Genomic DNA, 18238 nt, shown 5'->3' on the forward strand with positions numbered 1-18238 from the left:
AAATAGCTGGTGATGGGCACTTCCCCTTTTATACGATTTCCAGCTAACAAGTAGAGAAGGAGAGGTAGAATCAGAACATTGCGTTTTGCAATCTTTGATGAGAAGAGCATCTAGACTTCGCTGGTGAAAGGCCACCGAGACTCAGGAGGAGGAACACCTGCCTCCATGGAGAAGCCCGCCTCTCACGGCCCTGAGAGGGGTGAGCCTGGACCTGACACCCAGCTGGGGATGTGAAGACAGAGGTGCATGCTAAAGACACCATGAGTGGGGCTGGGTGTGGTGGCACATACTTATAGTCCCAGCTACTCAGGAGGCTGAGGCAAGAGGATCACTTGAGCCCAGGAGTTTGAGGCTGCAGTGAGCTACAATCAAATTTTAAATTCGGTTTGATTTTTTAAAATGTTTAAAGACACCGAGGAATCAGGAGCAATGTGAAGGGTGGGACATGGGATGGGCTGTGCAGAGTAGCTTTCTCAGGAAGGAAACCGAGGCTGGCTCCTAGAAGCGGAGACTGAATGGACAGGGTGACCAGCTGCAATGGATTGGGACAGCGTGGTTGCAACCTGATTCAAACTAAACGTTTGAACCAACTAAACAAGCATCATCCACGAGAGTCGGTGAAATATGAACACTGGCTGAATGTATGATGACATAAATTTTGGAGAAGCTATTTTTGGTTATTTGCACGACAAGGGGCCCTTTCCAGTAAGAGATACCCAGATGAAGAATGTGGTGTCGGGATCTGCCTCAATGCCCCAGGAGGTGGAGGGCACTGTAGGCAAGACTGAACACCCGGCCTTGCATAAGCTGCAGTGGGCACAGGGCTCATGGTATAGCTGTCTCTGCTCATAGGCATGTTTGAGATTTTTTCATAATAAAAAGTTCAAAAACAAAAAAAGCAAAGAGGGTGGTCCCCGGGTGAACTGCTGGTGGACACCCAAAGATGGGGCTGCATGGTCACAGCTACAGAATGGAGGCTCCAGGTAAGTCAGCCCCCAGCCCCACAGTGGGGCCAGGAGAGGCTGCCCACTCAAGCCGGGCTATGTGGACATGCAGGGGAGCCCAGGACGTACCTCATGCTGCTTCTCGGAGATGTTGACTGCGTTCACAGCGAAGACCGCCTCCCGGGCACCTATGTACAAGGTGTCCTTGTCCTCGCTCAGCAGCAAGGCTGAGTAGTTGTAGATGTCTGGCTCATGAAACTGCACCAGGCGCACCTCTGTGGGATGCAAGGGCAGGGTCAGAGTCGGAGGAAGAAAAGAGCGATGGAAGCATTTTTAAACCTGAGCACATCCTAGGTCCCTGTCTCAGGGACAATGAGCACGTCTGCGTGCAGTCGTGTCTCGAGGGCCATGTGTTGCTGCAACAGGCACTGCTACAGTGGAGGTGGCCTCAGTCTATGCCAGACCCACAGTGTAGCCATCAGGTGTGCTCACAGGAACCACTCCCAGCCCTAGAGCTCGAGCCCGGAGCCGTGTGCTCACTTTGAAGCTGTGAGTCAGACATCCCTTCCTGCTCCCTCAGATCCCAGAATCCCAAACCCTGCTCTGCCAGATGCTTCCTGTGATGGCTCCCACCCTCTGCCCACCCAACTCTGGTCTACAAGCCTTGTCATCCACAGATTAGGTGTACAGGAATACAATGATTTAGGATTTTCTTATTCAGGAAAAGAATGTTTTACTTCAAAATCTTCACAAAATTTCTTTTGGAGAATATATCCATCAACGCACGCAATTCTCAGTGATCACCACCACAAACTTATAGACAGAGAAACAAGTGACGTCTCTTTGCTTATTAGGTTACTGTATCAATAGCTACTTAGGAAAATGAAGATTTGAGCAATAGCTGCTTAAGAATAATATAAATGTATCAGCATTATTTTTTTTAGGACCTGTTTCTTCAACTGTCCTGACAACAATTTGAGCATTTTGACCTTGGCTTTTTACATATTACCAAGAGTCTGCTTTATTTAAGAGTCAGGTGGGCCAGGTGTGGTGGCGGGCACCTGTAACCCCAGCACTTTGGGAGGCCAAGGTGGGACGACTGCTTGCGTCCAGGAGATTGAGGCTGCAGTAAGCTATGATTGTCCCACTGCACTCTAGCCTGGGCAACAGAGCCAGACCCTGACTTCGAGAAAAAACAAAGAGAGTCAGGTGTTCATGCTTTCTGTTCTAATTTTCCCATGTGGAACAGAGATGCACACAGGCAGCAGGTCCTCTTTCTCAGCACAATGGCCTATATTGCTGACAGCTCTCAGCCACCTGCAAGCAACACCTTGCTCAGGACCCAGGGTGTAAGCTCTCAATCCACTGAGTCAGAAACCCGGGTCCCCAGACACATCCTCCAAGAGAAGAAATAACTAAAAAAAAACTAAACAGCAGGAAAGGAAAGTAGCTGGCATGAGACTCAGCTGCACATAGGACCAGCATCCTTATGATGCCTCACTGTTCTTCTCAAGCGCCTGGAGCAGACGCTCAGTGGGGTGGGTGCTTTGGCAGCACACCGCAAACATTACCAGGTACGAGGGAGGGAAGCTTCCTGTCAGGGGTCCCCAAAATCAGAAACCAAATCAGGAGGTCTGCACGAGCCTTGCTGAGTATCTACAGTTGTCACAGCCTCTCCCTTAGATCAGCTGAGTAGGCCTGTCTGCTCAGACAAAAGTTCTCAGAGCAGAGAATCCAACAGATCACATGCCAGCATCCTCAGCCACCTGCCTGAGCATCCCTGGAAGTGGAGTTCCTGTCCCATCCCCAGCCACCCGCCTCAGCATCCCAGGAAGTGGAGTCCCCATCCCGTCCCCAGCCACCCACCTCAGCATCCCAGGAAGTGGGGTCCCCATCCCATCCCCAGCCACCCACCTCAGCATCCCAGGAAGTGGGGTCCCTGTCCCATTCTCAGCCACTCACCTCAGCATCCCAGGAAGTGGGGTCCCCATCTCGTCCTCAGCCACCCGCTTCAGCATCCCAGGAAGTGGAGTCCCCATCCCATCCCCAGTCACCCGCCTCAGCATCCCAGGAAGTGGAGTCCCCATCCCATCCCCAGTCACCCGCCTCAGCATTCCAGGAAGTGGAGTCCCCATCCCATCCCCAGCCACCCACCTCAGCATCCCAGGAAGTGGGGTCCCTGTCCTGTCCTCAGCCACTCACCTCAGCATCCCAGGAAGTGGGGTCCCCATCCCGTCCTCAGCCACCCGCCTCAGCATCCCAGGAAGTGGAGTCCCCATCCTGTCCCCAGCCACCCGCCTCAGCATCCCAGGAAGTGGGGTCCCCATCCCATCCTCAGCCACCCGCCTCAGCATCCCAGGAAGTGGGGTCCCCATCCCGTCCTCAGCCACTCACCTCAGCATCTCAGGAAGTGGAGTCCCTGTCCCATCCCCAGCCACCCGCCTCAGCATCCCAGGAAGTGGGGTCCCTGTCCCGTCCCCAGCCACCCACCTCAGCATCCCAGGCAGTGAGGTCCCCATCCCAGGCCATCAGCACCCCTGCAGGTTTCGTCGCTCACCTCTGTGCTCCCAGGTGATCCGGGGTATGGGTGCAAATGCCATCGCTGTCCCAAACATCACTGCAAGGGCCATGAGCAGCCCCCTAATGGGGTTGCACATCCTCATCAGGTAGAGGCGACCCCAGGGGCTTCAGCAACAAAGGCTCACGGCAGCAGGTGGCCGGGCAAGTGTGCTACTGCAGATGTGGCTCAGCGCCCCAGGACCAGGGCCAGCAGCACAGCCTGGAGCTCGTGAACAGCGCGGTCCCTGAGAATCCACATTTCCCAGTTCTCCAGGTGAGGAGGGGTCGCTCTCACCACCGCAATGTCAAAGCCTACTTGATACTTCTTCAGGGCCTCAGAAGAAATGCTGGAAGGACATGAGAAAGAAGAGGCAGGACCCATGGTGAGTGATGACCTGCTTCTCACTGCTCTGTAGCCCCTCTGCTTGCCCTGGATCCTCACCCGGGTCCATCTGCTGAGGAATATGGAAGGCAGCGGGGGACAAAGAGAGTCTTAGAAGTGGACAGCCCAACGGACACAGGAAAGCGAAGCCAGGGTCTTCAGGAGTCAGTGCTTCCCGCTCCTCCAGCTACCAGCCCAGAATACAGGACAGACACATGGAGGGGACCTGGTGTGGGGCACCTGGCAGACACACATGGCCGGCTGGCTGCCCAGCTTCCTTCCTGTGTGGCTGCTGTGTCCAGCTGGTAATGAGATGAAAATGAAGGAAGAGAACTCGGGTTTCAGTTTCCCTTAGAGACTCTGCCTTTGCAACGCTCAGCGAGGAAACGGCCAGAAAAACCAGAGGCTGCAGAGAGAGCTAAGATGTACATGTGAGTGCACACACATGCACACACACGTGCACACATATGCACACACACATGCACGGATGTACAGCTGTACAAACACATGCACGTGAGGCCTCACCACGCAGGAGTGTCTGACCTCCTGCCCCAAATGGGACCCTGCTAGCTCTTCCAGTCTCACTTAAAGAAGTCTGTGCACCATAGAAATGGTGGTAACTCACTCTGATTTGCCCAGTAAGAAACAGCCCTTAGTAAAAGAACAGGCTTAATGCTGCTTAGTGAAATTGTGGGGCTGGTGGTAGGAGAGGCATGCACAGGCCTCCTGGCCCCATCTCTCATGTCCCCAACATTCTCTGATGACTGCCTGGCTACTGTCCTGGTGTACCTTTGCTGGGCCCCACAGCGTAACCCGCCACAGGACTGGCCCAAGGGGGTCTAGCACCTTGATCTGGGGCCAGCTGCATCCCTGGGTTCACTCTACGAGAATGTCCTGAGCTGGGCACCCAGTGATTGGGCACTTTCACATTACACTTCTGTAAACAGTTCACTCAAAACAGCAACCTGGGATCCCTGAGTCCCTTGCTCCCCCTTCTATCCAGGAGTCCTGTGAGGGTCATGGAACAACCACACCCCTGAGCTCCAGACTCTAGAACCCCACTCCTCCCCACCACCTCCACATGCCGCCTTCCACACCCAGCCAGACACAGCCGAAACGGAACCTCACTCTGCTTCCAGCCAATTCCTACAGTCCGTGTCCCCACCTAAAAAAAAAGCACCAGCAGTCAGGGGCCGACCCCATCTACCTCTAACCCCACCCCCACCCCCAATCCATAGATGGTGCTGCTGCTCAGCCTCAAACACATCTGGGGCTTGTCTCCTCCTGTCCATCTCCACCACCATCACTCATCTGAGCAGTGCTCACCTCTCATCCTGGCCTCTTGCTTCCATGGTAGAGATCACTGGCTTCCTGCCCCAGCATCCATGTTCCTGCACCCTCGCTAACAAAATCCCGAGGTTACTTGGGTTGGCAGTGTGCCCAGCTCACTATATCTCCCAGCTTCTCTGGTGAGAGTTCTGGCCAAAAAAACTGTATGTGGAATTTATTAGATGGCAATTCCAGGAAAGCTCTTTAAAGGAGGCTGATTCAGCTAGCAATTCCCTCAGTCCTTCTTCCTGCTGCTGCCTGGAACTAGAATGTGATGGCTGGAGCTCTGGCAGCTATGCTGTCAACATGAAGATAAAAGTCTCATTCTAAGAATGGCCAAGTGAAACCCACAAGAGCCTATGAGACCCTAGGCTATGAGTCTATGCAGACTTGCTAATAAAATTGTTAAAATCTTTAAATTACTTGCTTGCAGATTTTTGTTACCAACAAATACCATTCCAAACTGACACAACCTCCCTCCAATCCACTGCCACAAAGTAGCAGTGGCCAAAGTCATGCTCTTATCATAAATCCAGATCATATCCTTTCCCCATGTGAAATGTTTCAACACCTTCTCATCACTCAGAATAAGGCCCACATTTTCATCATGGCCAGGAAGGCCATGGACAACCCTACTCTACCTCCATCCAACTGCTCCTCATCCACACTCCCTCCACTGCACTGTCCTGGCTACACCTGAACACACAGGGCTCGGCCCCTCTGCAAGGCTGTGTAACGGCTGTCTCTCCTCCCTGTCAACACCATTTAGAACATTTCCAGATGTGTATGTTCTGAAGTTGCCAGTCTAAATCCCACTGCACAGTCTCATTCATCTGAGAGGCTTTTCCTCTGTATAACTGATCGGTAATTAGGAGTGGCTCCCAAAAGCTGCTCCACTTTGAGCTCCCAAACCAGTAATGGTTTCTACATAGGCTCCCAATGAAGAAGACTCAATAAATTATAGGTTCAGATCTTCTGAATTCCAGGCACATTTGCAGCTCCTTGCCATAATGGTGTCACTTTTTGTTTGCAAAACAGAAGTTGACCTACTTGGCCTACAAAGTTGTGAGAATTATCTGCTAAATCATATTAATATATAATCAATTAGCATCTGATAATAATAATGTTTAGTGCTCTGACAAATACAAATGGAGCTCCTGCTAAGCCTGGAACAAACAAGTCCTGGCCCCACAGAACGCACGCCCTGGAGTGGGGCTGCGTGGAAGCAACCAGCCCAGGGCCTGGCACCCAGAAACATCCCATGCCCCTCCAGGGTCCTGCTGCCCTTGCTCTTCTCAGTCCTCACTGCATGCAATGACAGACATGAGAAAGGATGGTAACAGTGGTGACAAGCTGTCCACAGTCCCTCAAGAGAAAAGCTCCCATTAAAAACCAACTACCCCTCCTTTTGGAGCAATGATCCCCTGGCATTTTAAGGATGCGTCCTTTCTCCCGTTCCATGTGACAAACATCATACAGCCAGTGAGAGCCAGAAGTGACAACGTGGCCAGGCTGCCCCATCCCTTAAAGCAGAAGAGGACTGCACACTCGCATCGTGAGAGACTTCACACTGGCTCCCGCGCCACTAGAGGAGGAGGAGGAGGAGGCAGGCCTGCGGCAGGCAGGGCCTTGGAGAGGGTTCTTGTCATGCATGCAGCAAGGACACCAGTGGCCTGGTCCATGTGCTGCAGTCCCAGCCCAGTGAAACCCAATGAGCTGACATTGGCTCCTCCAAGCCACACCCAGACCCAGGTCCCAGCCAGTGCCAAGCTGTGCACAGCAAGGATAAAGCAGAAACAACCTCTCTCGTGGCATGTCCCCCAGCTGGGCAAAGGTCCATACACACAAAAGAAACAGCAATGAGCTGCCATGGGATGGGAGAAGGCGCTCTGAAGACGGATGCGGAGCCTGCAGAGGTAAGGCGTGCCAACCACACAGGAAGCCAGCAGTGGGGACAGCCCAGGGGCAGGCGAGTGGGTATACAAACCGCTACATCCAGACAGGGGAACGTTACTCAGCATTAAAAATAAACGAGCCATTAGGCCATGAAAAGACACAGAGGAACTTTAAAAGCTTATCATTAAAGAGAAAGAAGCCAATCTGTAAAAGTACATACTGCATGATCCCAACTATAGGACATTCTGGGAAAGGCAAAACCATGAAGACAGTAAAAAGATCAGTGGTTCCCAGGGGCTGGGGAGAGAGAGGGTTTTTAGGGCAGGGAAACTAGGCTGGCAGGGATACTACCACGGTGGACACATGTCAGTATGCATTTGTTCAAGCCTATAGAATGTACAACACCAACTGGCAATCCTAATGTCCAGATACAGATGTCGGGTGATAAGGTACCTATGTGGGTTCATCGACTGTAGCAAAGGCACCACTGTGGGGGGGATTCTGAAAATGAGGGGGCTGTGCATGTGTGGGGAAGGAGCATATGGGAAATCTCTGTACCACCTTCTCAATTTTTCTATGAACCTAAAACTGATCTAAAAAATAAAGTCTATTAAAATCAGTAACAACAAGGAACAGGCCTAGGAGTTCCTTGCCAGTCACAAAAGAAGCCTCTGTGAGGGTTCATGGCCTGGACACGTTAAGGAAGTAAGTGCTCACACCAGAGGGCTAGGAGCAGAGACGCAAGGCCCACAGGGCCCAGTTCATTTCGGGTCAAATACCAAAGATGCTGGGTCACTGTTGGAGAGATACGGTTTGCATGGGATCTAATTCCTATCTAGATCCCCCAACTGCAATCAGTCCTCTGCATATCCCAATAAGCATGCTGGGGTCAGGCCAGGCTAAGAGTCCAGAGCCAGGAGATGGGAGAACACAGAGATTTATCTCAACTCTCTCTGGAAACCCAATGAAATGACTCTAAAAGGATATGAACTTTAAGGATAAAAATGGAAGAGGGAGGTGACTTTGGAATCTATTAATAGGTGAGCAGTAACCAACGGTGTGCTGGCAAGCTGTAACAACTGGCTCTCCACGGGGTGGGCAGTGGGGGTGGGCGGTGGGGGTAAGGTGGGGGGTGCCCAGCTTGCAGCACACGCTGATTTCTGTGGTGTAAATGCTGCTTTCGAGCTCCCAGAATGATGCCGCTGAACTGGGGAGACGTGCACAGCAGCACCCAGCACATGGCACTGCCATCTCAGATACAAGAGGCGAGTAACTGCAACCACACAGATAACAGTAGAATGCACACGATACTAGAAAGGAATGAGTTCTGAGTATTTTACCTTTTTAAATATAATTTGTTTCATTTTAAGTCCACATATTTAATTTTTAACAGTGGCTGTGTTTACCACCAACCCTGTCACACACCACCAGAGCTGACTGATTTGAATTTCAGACCAGAGTTGAGCCAGGGCCTGGAAGAAGTCACAAAGAAACACAACCTGGAAAATGGAAGCAAGCTTAAAAGTAAAATGTGGTGAAAGAAATGAAAGACTGGAACGTAAACTAAAGAGGTTTCCTAGAAGTTACACATGTAGCAGAGATGAAAAAAGGGGGAACAGACGACTGGACGATCCATTCAGGAGTCCCACACGGAACTGGCAGGAGCTCCGGGAAAAAAATGAGGAATTATTAAAGCAGTAATAAAAAGAAAATAACTAGAACAGAAGGACCTGAGCTTTCGCAATAACAGCGCCCAGGAGCACAGTGAATGAAAGGAACCCGCCCACACCAGACACATCATCCTGAAATGAGGGTTACATGAGGCTTCCAGAAAGAAACAGGCCACAAAGAAATTACCTCTGAGTGCCCCACTTGAGGCAGCAAAGCAACACCTTTGAATCCCAGGGAAGATGACTTCATACCTAGAATTCCCCATCTAGTCAAATTATCAATCAGTATGAGTGCAGTACAGAACACTGCTTCAAACCTACAAGTTCTCAAATGTTTTACCTCCCTCAGCTTCTTTCTCAGAAAGCTACTGCAGGATTTGCTCCACCAAAACAAGGGAGCTGCTTCCCAGGTCTTCTTTCTTAGGAAGCGAGTGGAGGAGAGGCAGAGAGAGCGGGGAGCTGGGGAGCAGGCAGAGGCTCCAATGGGGCGGGGCAGGAGAAGGCACAGTGGATTACTGATTGCATCTGTGGCTTTGTTCTCAGAAATGCATTTTAAGGCTCTGGCAAAGAGTCTGAAGATGAAATAGAACAGATACACAGATTAGAAAATGAAGTTATTAACCCCAGGGAAGCAAGAGTGACCCATGAATGGAAATGTAACCAGAGTGTACTTATCACTGCCCAGTTGCACAGCCCCCATGACAAAAATTACAACTAACTCCACTGGAGGTCTGGGGGAAGACAGAGAGGGAAGGGGAGGGGACAAGAGTCGGAGAACACAGTCCTGTCTTCCATCATAATACAACATCTAAGATGGAAAAGTCAGGAAATGTAGGCGTATCTAATTTGAAGGAAAATACCAAAATGGTGAAAATAGTTGAAACTCAGTGTCTCAGGGCAGCAGGGAAGGGACAAAGGGACAAGACAAGCAAGTGCTGCTTCCTCTCTCAAGTTAAAGAACTACTTCACTTTAAAATTACCTGCATTAATTACTCTCATAAAATGAATTAACCTTAAAAAGACATCCACGTTCTGGTTCCTCACAGCCTGGGGAAAGCAGCCCAGTGGATCCAGAAGCAGAAGACACGACCCCCTGAAGGGAGGCTCCCAAGGATGGGAAGAGTGAGCTGACTCTGTGCAGAGCCTGGGTCCCTAGGGCAGCCACATCTGGGGGCTCAAACACGCTGTAAAAATAGGATTGTTCACCGCAAAGGCGAAGCGCTGGGCAGTGGCACAGGATTTAATGCAGAATGCCAGCACCTAATGCGGCCAGCCTCTTCCACTCCACTCCTGCCCCCTCCCTCCGATGCACCCCACCCGTCCCAGGCTGCCTCGCAGCCTTGGCACTTGCTGCTCCCTCTTCCAGACTGTTCTCCCCCCAGGAGCTGCTGGTGGCTGGCTCCATCCCACAGTCACTCTTTGCCTCCCCTGACCCCCACACTCCATCCCCCTCTGTGGTATTGTTTTCATAGCACTTGGCCTAAGGACCTGACTTAGTTGAGGCAGAACAGGAGAAACACAAATATCCCAGTGAGAAGACTCGGGCCAGACCTGGAGAGGACAAAGGTAAGGAGCCAAGAGTGGAAAGTTCCACAAAACAAAATCACCAGTGAAGAGCGATTGAAAACAAATCTTGTAATAGTATCCACGACCAAACCCAGGGATGGCAAAGCCATCCCCGAACGAATGTGGCTGAGATAAGGTATTTCCAGGAGTGTCAGCAGGTGCCCAGGTGGAAGCCAGCAGGTTCTCCTGGGTGGCTTTAAACGGTTACGAAGGACTGTCAGGACTGGTGCTGTTTATGCAGTTACTCAAACTGGTTATGTTGAAAAGAAACCTTTTTCTTAATTGCTTTTACCTTGGACCAATCCAGACACTGCCATGTAGAGCTCAGCAGGGCATGTGCACCCCCACCTGGCTTCCAGGCCCTGCCCTGAGAACAATGATTGACCACCAGGCTTCCTGGCACGGATTTATATCCAGGTCTGCAGTGTATTGATCTCATCAGCAGACACCAGATTCTCGATGGCATAAATCAGGCCCTGCTGCTCTTCTCAAATGGCCTTTAAAACAGTCCACACGAGTAGCCAAAGGTCAGGACAGAAACCCATGCCACACACTGCTCCTCCCAGGGAGGGGGAGGGGCTGCACATTTTCTTTGTGACATTGGAGGGTTTTTTTTTTCCTTTTTCAACGAGAATGCATTGTTTCATATAATTTTAAAGTTGCTTTAAGCAAAGCACACACCACACTCACACAGATCTGCCGGCCCCGCGAGTTCTTTCAGAACAGTGGCTCCATAATCATTGATGGGTGTTACATTAAGGACCTCACTCTAAATAGTTAAATTAAAACAAAAGGAGAAAAAGCCCATTTTGCTGGCTTTCTTCGCCATTTCTGAGAAGCAAAGGTATCCCGCTGGGAGCTGAGCTGTATGCATGTGCATTTTGCCCTGACACTGTGAAATTGCTGCCCTTTGCATTCAGAAAGAATGACTTGACACAGGAGCCCATTAGAAAGACAGGGTTATGAAATGTCACTCTCATTACTTACACGTAATTGGGGCTGTTCATGAGGGTGCACGAGCCCACTTTAAATGTCAGCAGAATGGAACTCCAAGGGGGCTCTGAGCCCCACACTCTTTTGCCCGTCAGTACTTGTCAGAAGGCAGCTCTCCCACCCCCAGGGGTCTTCAAATCAAGGCAGGAGGTCACAGCAGAGAAAATGGGAGTACCCAGCAACCACTGTGCATACATGTCTGCGTGTATGTATATATATGTGGACACATGTACATCTGTGTGTATGCATCTGTGTATGTGCACGCATGTGCATCTGTATTTCTGTATGTGTGCACATGAACCCGCATAGATATGTGCACCTATCCATGTTTGTACATTTGTACACATCTGTACAGGTGTGTTGTGTACATGTGTATGTCTGCATGTCTGCACATGCATGTGTATGTCTGTGTGCATACATATGTACACCTGTGTGAGTGCATGTGCATCTGCTTGGATCTCTGCATATGTATACATATGTGTATGCATGGGCATCTGTGTATGTGTGTGTATAATGTATGTGTGCACCTGTGCATGTCTGTGTATATATATCCATACATATGTATCTGTGTATGCATATACATGTATGTGTGCATAGCTATATGCGCACATACGTGCATGCATCTGTGTGCGCATCTGTGCGCATCTGTGTATGTGTACGCAGACATGTATGTGTGCATCTGTGTGTGCATGTGTGTATATGTGCATCTGTGCATGTGTCACTCTGTTGCAGAACATACATTCTGATCTAGTGTTGCATCTTAGATGTGAATAGTGACTGCTGGCTAGTGTCCTGTAAGGCAGGAACCATGAACCAAAATGCCATCTGGGGACTGTCCAGTCACCCGTGTCTCGGCTCCTTCCTGGGATCAGCTGTCTGGCAGCTAGGGTAGATTACAGAGGGGACACCAGTCACTACCACATGGAAGGTGTCAGTGCTTATGCCAGCAACAGGATGCAACACTGGCATTAAAATGCCCTGGCTGGCATCCCAGGGAAACTGAAAGGGGATCTCTGGTGACAGCTGTGGACTGGCCAATCTAACATAGGCAGTCATTACCTGGACCCCTGACCTCACTGCATGCAAACCACTGCCTGGGGGAGCGTGTTCTGGCTTATTTCTTATCTCAGGGGTTTGCCCAGATGGGGCAGGTAAAGCTTAGAGTCTCTCCAGGCCCTACAACCAGGACAGTGGAGGACAGGCACTCACCACACCTTCCCTCCCAGCTGGAAGCAGGCAGCCAGGTGCTAGGAAACAGAAGACACCGCAGCCCTCACCAACCATGCCCTGCCAGTGCCTGGCCACCAAGTATCCCCACCCTGGGATGTCCTCTGCCCCCAGAAACCCCTCTCCCACCTCCAGTTAGGATGCTGATGTCACTGCCTTGCAAACTGAGGATAGAATGGCCTTATCCCATCAGGAATCAGGAATGGGTTTCAGGAGCTGTCTAGGTCACAAGCATAATAAACAGTTTATTGTTCCAACTTCAGTTTTCCTAGAATTAAAATGGATCCCTGGAGACCAGCACTCCAGCTCTGCAGGGACATGCCTAGCCCTGGACCTGTGTTGGGCCGGACTCACCCAGCAGGGCAGCTACCAGGACCAGTCTACTTCACCCTCAAGCCACATCCCTGCAGGGGCAAGCGAGCCACAGCCAGGATATCTCAGACATGCTCTAACCCTCACCCACTTCCCAAACCCCTGGGTGCAGCATGTACAGAATGGGAAACCCAGGGAGAGAGACAGACGGCGGTGGGAGTGAAGAACACACGCATCCATCTATCAGCAATGTCGGCAGGACAAGCGCTATGAGGATGCATGCAGAGTGGCGGCAGGAACAGGGCCCTTCAGAGGAAGAGTGGGGACCCCTCTAAGCAGCAGCCAGCATGGCAGAGATGCAGACTGTCATGTCATTTGTGTGACACCACTTTACTCTTCAGACTTGGATACAGACAATACTGTCTTTTCTGGAGGGTGTGTGGTGTGTGCATGCATCCTTGGGCCCAAGCAGGTTAGTGCTAGCAAAAATAATCATCTTCCACTGGCCTAATGTTGACCTGCTGCCACCTCTAAGGGGGCCAACGGTCTCCCCACTGGACACTGGCTCCCAGGCACAGTGTGGGGTTGTTCTGGGAAGTGGCTGGCCAGCCCCTCAGGGAGGACTGTGTTAACCCTGTGGCCCTAAAGGGATGCCTGGTGTCATGTCTTTCAAAGGTGATACTATGGTCTGAATGTCTGGATTACCCCCAAATTCAGATGTTGAAATCCTAACCACCAATGTGATGGTTTCTGGAGAGGGAGCCTTTGGGAGGTGACTGGGTCAGGAGGGCAGAGTCTTCATGAATGGAAGTCGTGCCCCTATAAAAGGAGTCCCAGAGAGCTCCCTCACCCCTCAACCATGTGAGAAGATGCTGTCTATGAACCAGGAGGAGGGCCTTCACCAGACACCAAATCTGCCAGCGCCTTGATCTTGGACTTCCCAGCCTCCGGAATGGATAAATAAATGTCTGTTTTTATGTCACCCAGTCTATGACATTTTGTTTGAGCAGCCTGAGCTGACTGAGACAGTGGCAATTCAGGGGCTGCTGGCACCGAGCAGAGCTCAGCACCGGATAGAACCCAGCCGGCAGAGATGCTTCCAGAATGCCAAAGGTCGGTCACCATTTACACTGGTAGAGCCTTTGATATGACACTAAAACTGGTGCTTCGGTCCCCCAGAGCTTGGCTTGCAGGGAGGGCAAAATTACATAAAAGACATTATATAGAAAAGTTTTGCTTTAAGTGGACTTTATTTGTATTCTTAATTTTCCACCTCTTATAAAACTGTCCTACCTTCAAAAATAATTCCAAGGGTGCTTAACTCCACAAACCAAATGTAAATTAAAATAAAATACCCATTATTGTCCACAAAGCAGGCTGAAATTTAAAAGTCTGCTGCTAGTTAGTGCCGGGAAGGTGTGGGGTAAAGGACTTCTGGGTGCAATTCTGAACTATCCAGATGTCTGCACACTCTGATCCCCTGGCAACTCTTGGGCAGCAAACTATGTGTGCACAGCTACAGGCGTGCAAAGCGACACGTGGGAAGACCACCCTGCCATGACGTGACAGTAAAATGTGCAGCCAAAGGGGATGCTCCTCAATGAGGGGCTGGTTAACAGTCAGGCAAGGAAGACAACACCATTACAAAGACTAAAGCTGGTCTACACGAACTGCCTGTGAGCCCATCACACAAAAAACAGGTGTAGAGCAACAACACGCGAGGCGCAACCCACCCGTGTCAACAGAGGATGCGTCAGTCTACACACAACACACACACACACAGCCATGGACACACAGGGACATGCACAAACACCAGGCACAGACTCACAAGAACATACACTCCTACACACAGGGACACACAGATACCAGACACACATGCACACACATGAACGTGGACAGACAGCCAACTGTTAACAGTGGTCGCTTATAAGGAGGAGGAGGAGGAGAACAGCCAGGAACTTAAGTTTTCTTTGTTTTTTAAAAAATGAATCATACTTTTACATTGTTTCTGTAAAAAAATTTAATTCATGAAGAGACTATGTTTCACCCATGCTACACCCAAGTCAGCAGACCAAAAATTGAAACCCACCACATTAGGGTATGGAGCTGTGCATAATGTGATTTTTCACATGCTAATCCATTTCTTGGTTTAGGTGACTATTTCTTGCCATACCTTTGACCTTTTTTTTATTTACATAAAAAATGAGAAGTGGCTTCCTTTCCCCATATATACTTCATGCTTTTTGTGACAGCAAAGTAAAAAATAACAGAAGGAGCCAGTCCTCCTGGGCTCTCACAATGGAATTCTCTTACTGCTTAATACAGCACAGAGTGGATAAAATTGTCCCTGCTTTCAATTACCTTATAACTAAAGATTCCAAAATATTTTTTATGAAGAGACTGACAAAAAACAAAACTCAAAGACAAATGACTTAAGGGAGGAAAAAGAAACTAGCAAAAAATACTTGTAAGACAAGTGCCAATTCCTAATAAATAAAGTGATTTAACAAATGTAAGAAAGCAGAGCTCCCACCCCAATGGACCAGATAATATATCTAGCCAATAAGCACAGAAAGTGCTGTCTCCCTGGCAGTGATGCTGTGCTAATTAAAGCCGCCCTATCTAATTGGCAAGATGTGCTCTCATCACGGTCCCATGCATAGGAACCATGAAGGTCTACACTGGACTCTTTAAAGCAGGACTCTTTAAAAGCCAGCAGAATAAAAAACCTTGTGGGGGCCCATTCATGATACTTGAGTAATATGAAAATGATGAAGGAAAGATGGGGTTTGACTTTTGTTTTCACAAATTAAGCTGGTTATTTCCTTCTCCTCTGAAACTGAAAATGCATGGCTTGGAACGGACCAAAATTAAGATTAAACACAAAATGGCCCAAATCTGAGGAGGGTCACCTGGAGAGCCCTCTTATTACACCACACCTTACCAGCCACCTTCCTGCACCCTCCAAAAGAAGAAAGTAAGCCTTCTGGTGCAGGCACCAGGAGCCATCAGCCGCGGAGCTGCCACAATCCCAAGACCCAGTGGGAGGAGAGGCTGAGAGAGCAGGGAAGAATAGGGGGAGCCGGGACAAGCAGTGGCAGAGCAAGAACAGAGACAGACAATCACTGTGGGTGCCCAGCACCCACCTCCCCATGCCGGGCCCAAGGGATGGCAGCCAGGTCTGAAGCTCTGCCCCACAGGATACCAGGGACCAAGGGACCAAGCAACCAACCACCTGCCAGATCCAACTGAGGCCTCTACACATTATCAACTCTGCTCAACTGAAATTACAGATCATGAATAAAGTGGTTTTACCTGTATCTTATGCCTCTTGAAACTTTCCAGTCGTTTCTAGAAAGACGTCTTCAGAAATCTTTGCTGTGAAAATAATGAGAAACAAGGCTATTTAAGCCCTTAAATTGTGCATCCACTTAAACTCAGCAACACTCCTAGAAACGCACTGAAAACAAATTATTGTGAGTTTAAACTTCTAGACTTCCTTAGACGCAGGATCAGCTTGGCTTGTATGTGCTGGGGAAGACAGCACTGGGGCAGACAGGAGGGAGGGGCTGTGCAACCACCCACCCACGAACAGAGGGGAAGGGCAGCCCAGCCCATCACCTGGTGGTAGAGATGAGCCCCAGGACCCGACCAGGTGCACTTTCTTGCACAATAAGCCATTCCAGTTAGCAGAACCAAATTTTGGTTCATTTTTTTGTGAACCAAAAAAGTACTATCTAATTGTCTATTAGCTCCAGATATGTATCCTTTAAAATTCATCTTCATGAGGCAAAGAAGGAAAAAGCAGAAACACATATGGCATAATTACAAGCACTAAAGAGCTGTTCATCTTCCTTTATTTTTGGATGGCTGGTTTTCAGCCAAACAGAATGATGTCCACCGTGGTGTGGCAAGTTCCATAGCAGGGCTGTCACTCCTTTGCAGTGTGGGAGATCAGTCTCAAGACAGGGATCGTGGGGTGCAGTAGCAGCACCAACAATTAGATCAAGAGAATCAGAATCGCAAAACCAGAGCCACGTGCAGGACTGCAGACGCTCAGGAGCCGACACTGATCCCTCCATGATTCTATTAATACAGAAGCCACGTAATTGTTAAACCTCGGAATCAGACTCCAGCATATTCTGTGGTGAGGAGGGTTTCTTTTTTGTTTGCCTTTTGCTTTCAGAGCTTATATGATCACGGCTCTTTTTTTGAAGCCAGCTGGGAAGGAGGCGGCTCTCCCTGGAAATGCAGGTGTAAAGCCCCCGTCCCTCCCACCCAGGCCCCTCACTGGATGGCTCCCTCCTCTACAGACGCCCTGCACACCCCTCCCCAGGAAGCAGAACCTTAGACACGGCCATCCAGGCACACAACATCCGGTCCCCCCACCCCTCGGGGCCGACACATCCTCTGAACCCTGAGCAGGCACCTGAGGTTAGCAAATGAACCGCGAGGGCAGTGATCAGAAATGATCACGATTCATCAGGCCCCACCATAGTGGAGCTTCCAGAGACTGATACTGGGGTCTTCCCTCCAGCAGTGGATGGCTCTTACAGCCAATTTTATAAGCAAAAGTAGGTTCACATGAGCAGCTATGAGAATCCTGGAAAAGGCCACATCCACCCACGACCTGACACCGACATTTCCTGTTGAAACTCCTGGGGCAGGGCTGGGCATTTGGGCACAACTGCTGGACAAGCAAAGAGGGAAAGTCCACGCTACTGTGGGCACCTTCAAAGTGCCACATCACTTGTTTCCACGAGGCTTTCCTGTCACACGGGAGGGAGAGGGGACAGTGGCTGCCCGGAGACTGTGCCAAAAAACAGTTGAAGGCAACAAAGGCAGAGATTCATACATAAATAAGAGGCTTAGGTAAATAATGTGAATATCACGGATTTTAAAACTGAAAAACTGGCCAGGCACTGTGGCTCACGCCTGTAATCCCAACACTTTAGGAGGCAGAGGCGGGTGGATCACTTGAGGTCAGGAGTTCAAGACCAGCTTGACCAACAAGGCAAAACCCCGTCTCTATTAAAAAAACATACAAAAATTAGCTGGGTGTGGTGGTGCACACCTGTCATCCCAGCTACTTGGGAGGCTGAGGCAGGAGAATCGCTTGAACTCAGGAGGTGGAGGTTGGAGTAAGCCAAGATCGCGCCATTGCACTCTGGCCTGGGTGACAGAAAGACTCCGTCTCAAAAAAAACAAAAAAACACCTGAAAAACTTCTATTTTTTAGAAATGAAATAAGCCTTTGTCACTTTAATAAAGACCCAGAACTGCTCATCCTGTGGTTTAAGACACTTATCATATTCACGGTAATTTTGTGGCATCCAACAACAAATGTCAGCACGTCTGGGT

The 18238-nt window shown here is 49.9% G+C and overlaps 1 protein-coding gene across 13 annotated transcripts in view; it reads right to left on the reverse strand.

The window, feature by feature from the left end:
- The window catches only part of SEMA4D (semaphorin 4D), a 137044-nt gene that overhangs the window by 40644 nt on the left and 78162 nt on the right, over positions 1-18238 (reverse strand). For 9 of the 13 annotated variants that reach the window (XM_063696546.1, XM_031014764.3, XM_055350836.2 and 6 more), the window contains 3 exons: positions 16194-16256; positions 3502-3850; positions 1074-1219 (listed from right to left, as the gene is read on the reverse strand). In XM_063696546.1, coding sequence (XP_063552616.1) covers positions 1074-1219; positions 3502-3607 — 252 coding nt within the window. In that variant the 5' untranslated portion in view covers positions 3608-3850; positions 16194-16256. The remainder of the gene's footprint in view (positions 1-1073; positions 1220-3501; positions 3851-16193; positions 16257-18238) is intronic. The other 4 variants (XM_055350834.2, XM_031014765.3, XM_055350827.2 and 1 more) reach the window with 1 other exon arrangement.

Source organism: Gorilla gorilla, chromosome 13 (assembly GCF_029281585.2).
Source record: "Gorilla gorilla gorilla isolate KB3781 chromosome 13, NHGRI_mGorGor1-v2.1_pri, whole genome shotgun sequence".
In the NCBI taxonomy this organism is placed as follows: domain Eukaryota; kingdom Metazoa; phylum Chordata; class Mammalia; order Primates; family Hominidae; genus Gorilla; species Gorilla gorilla.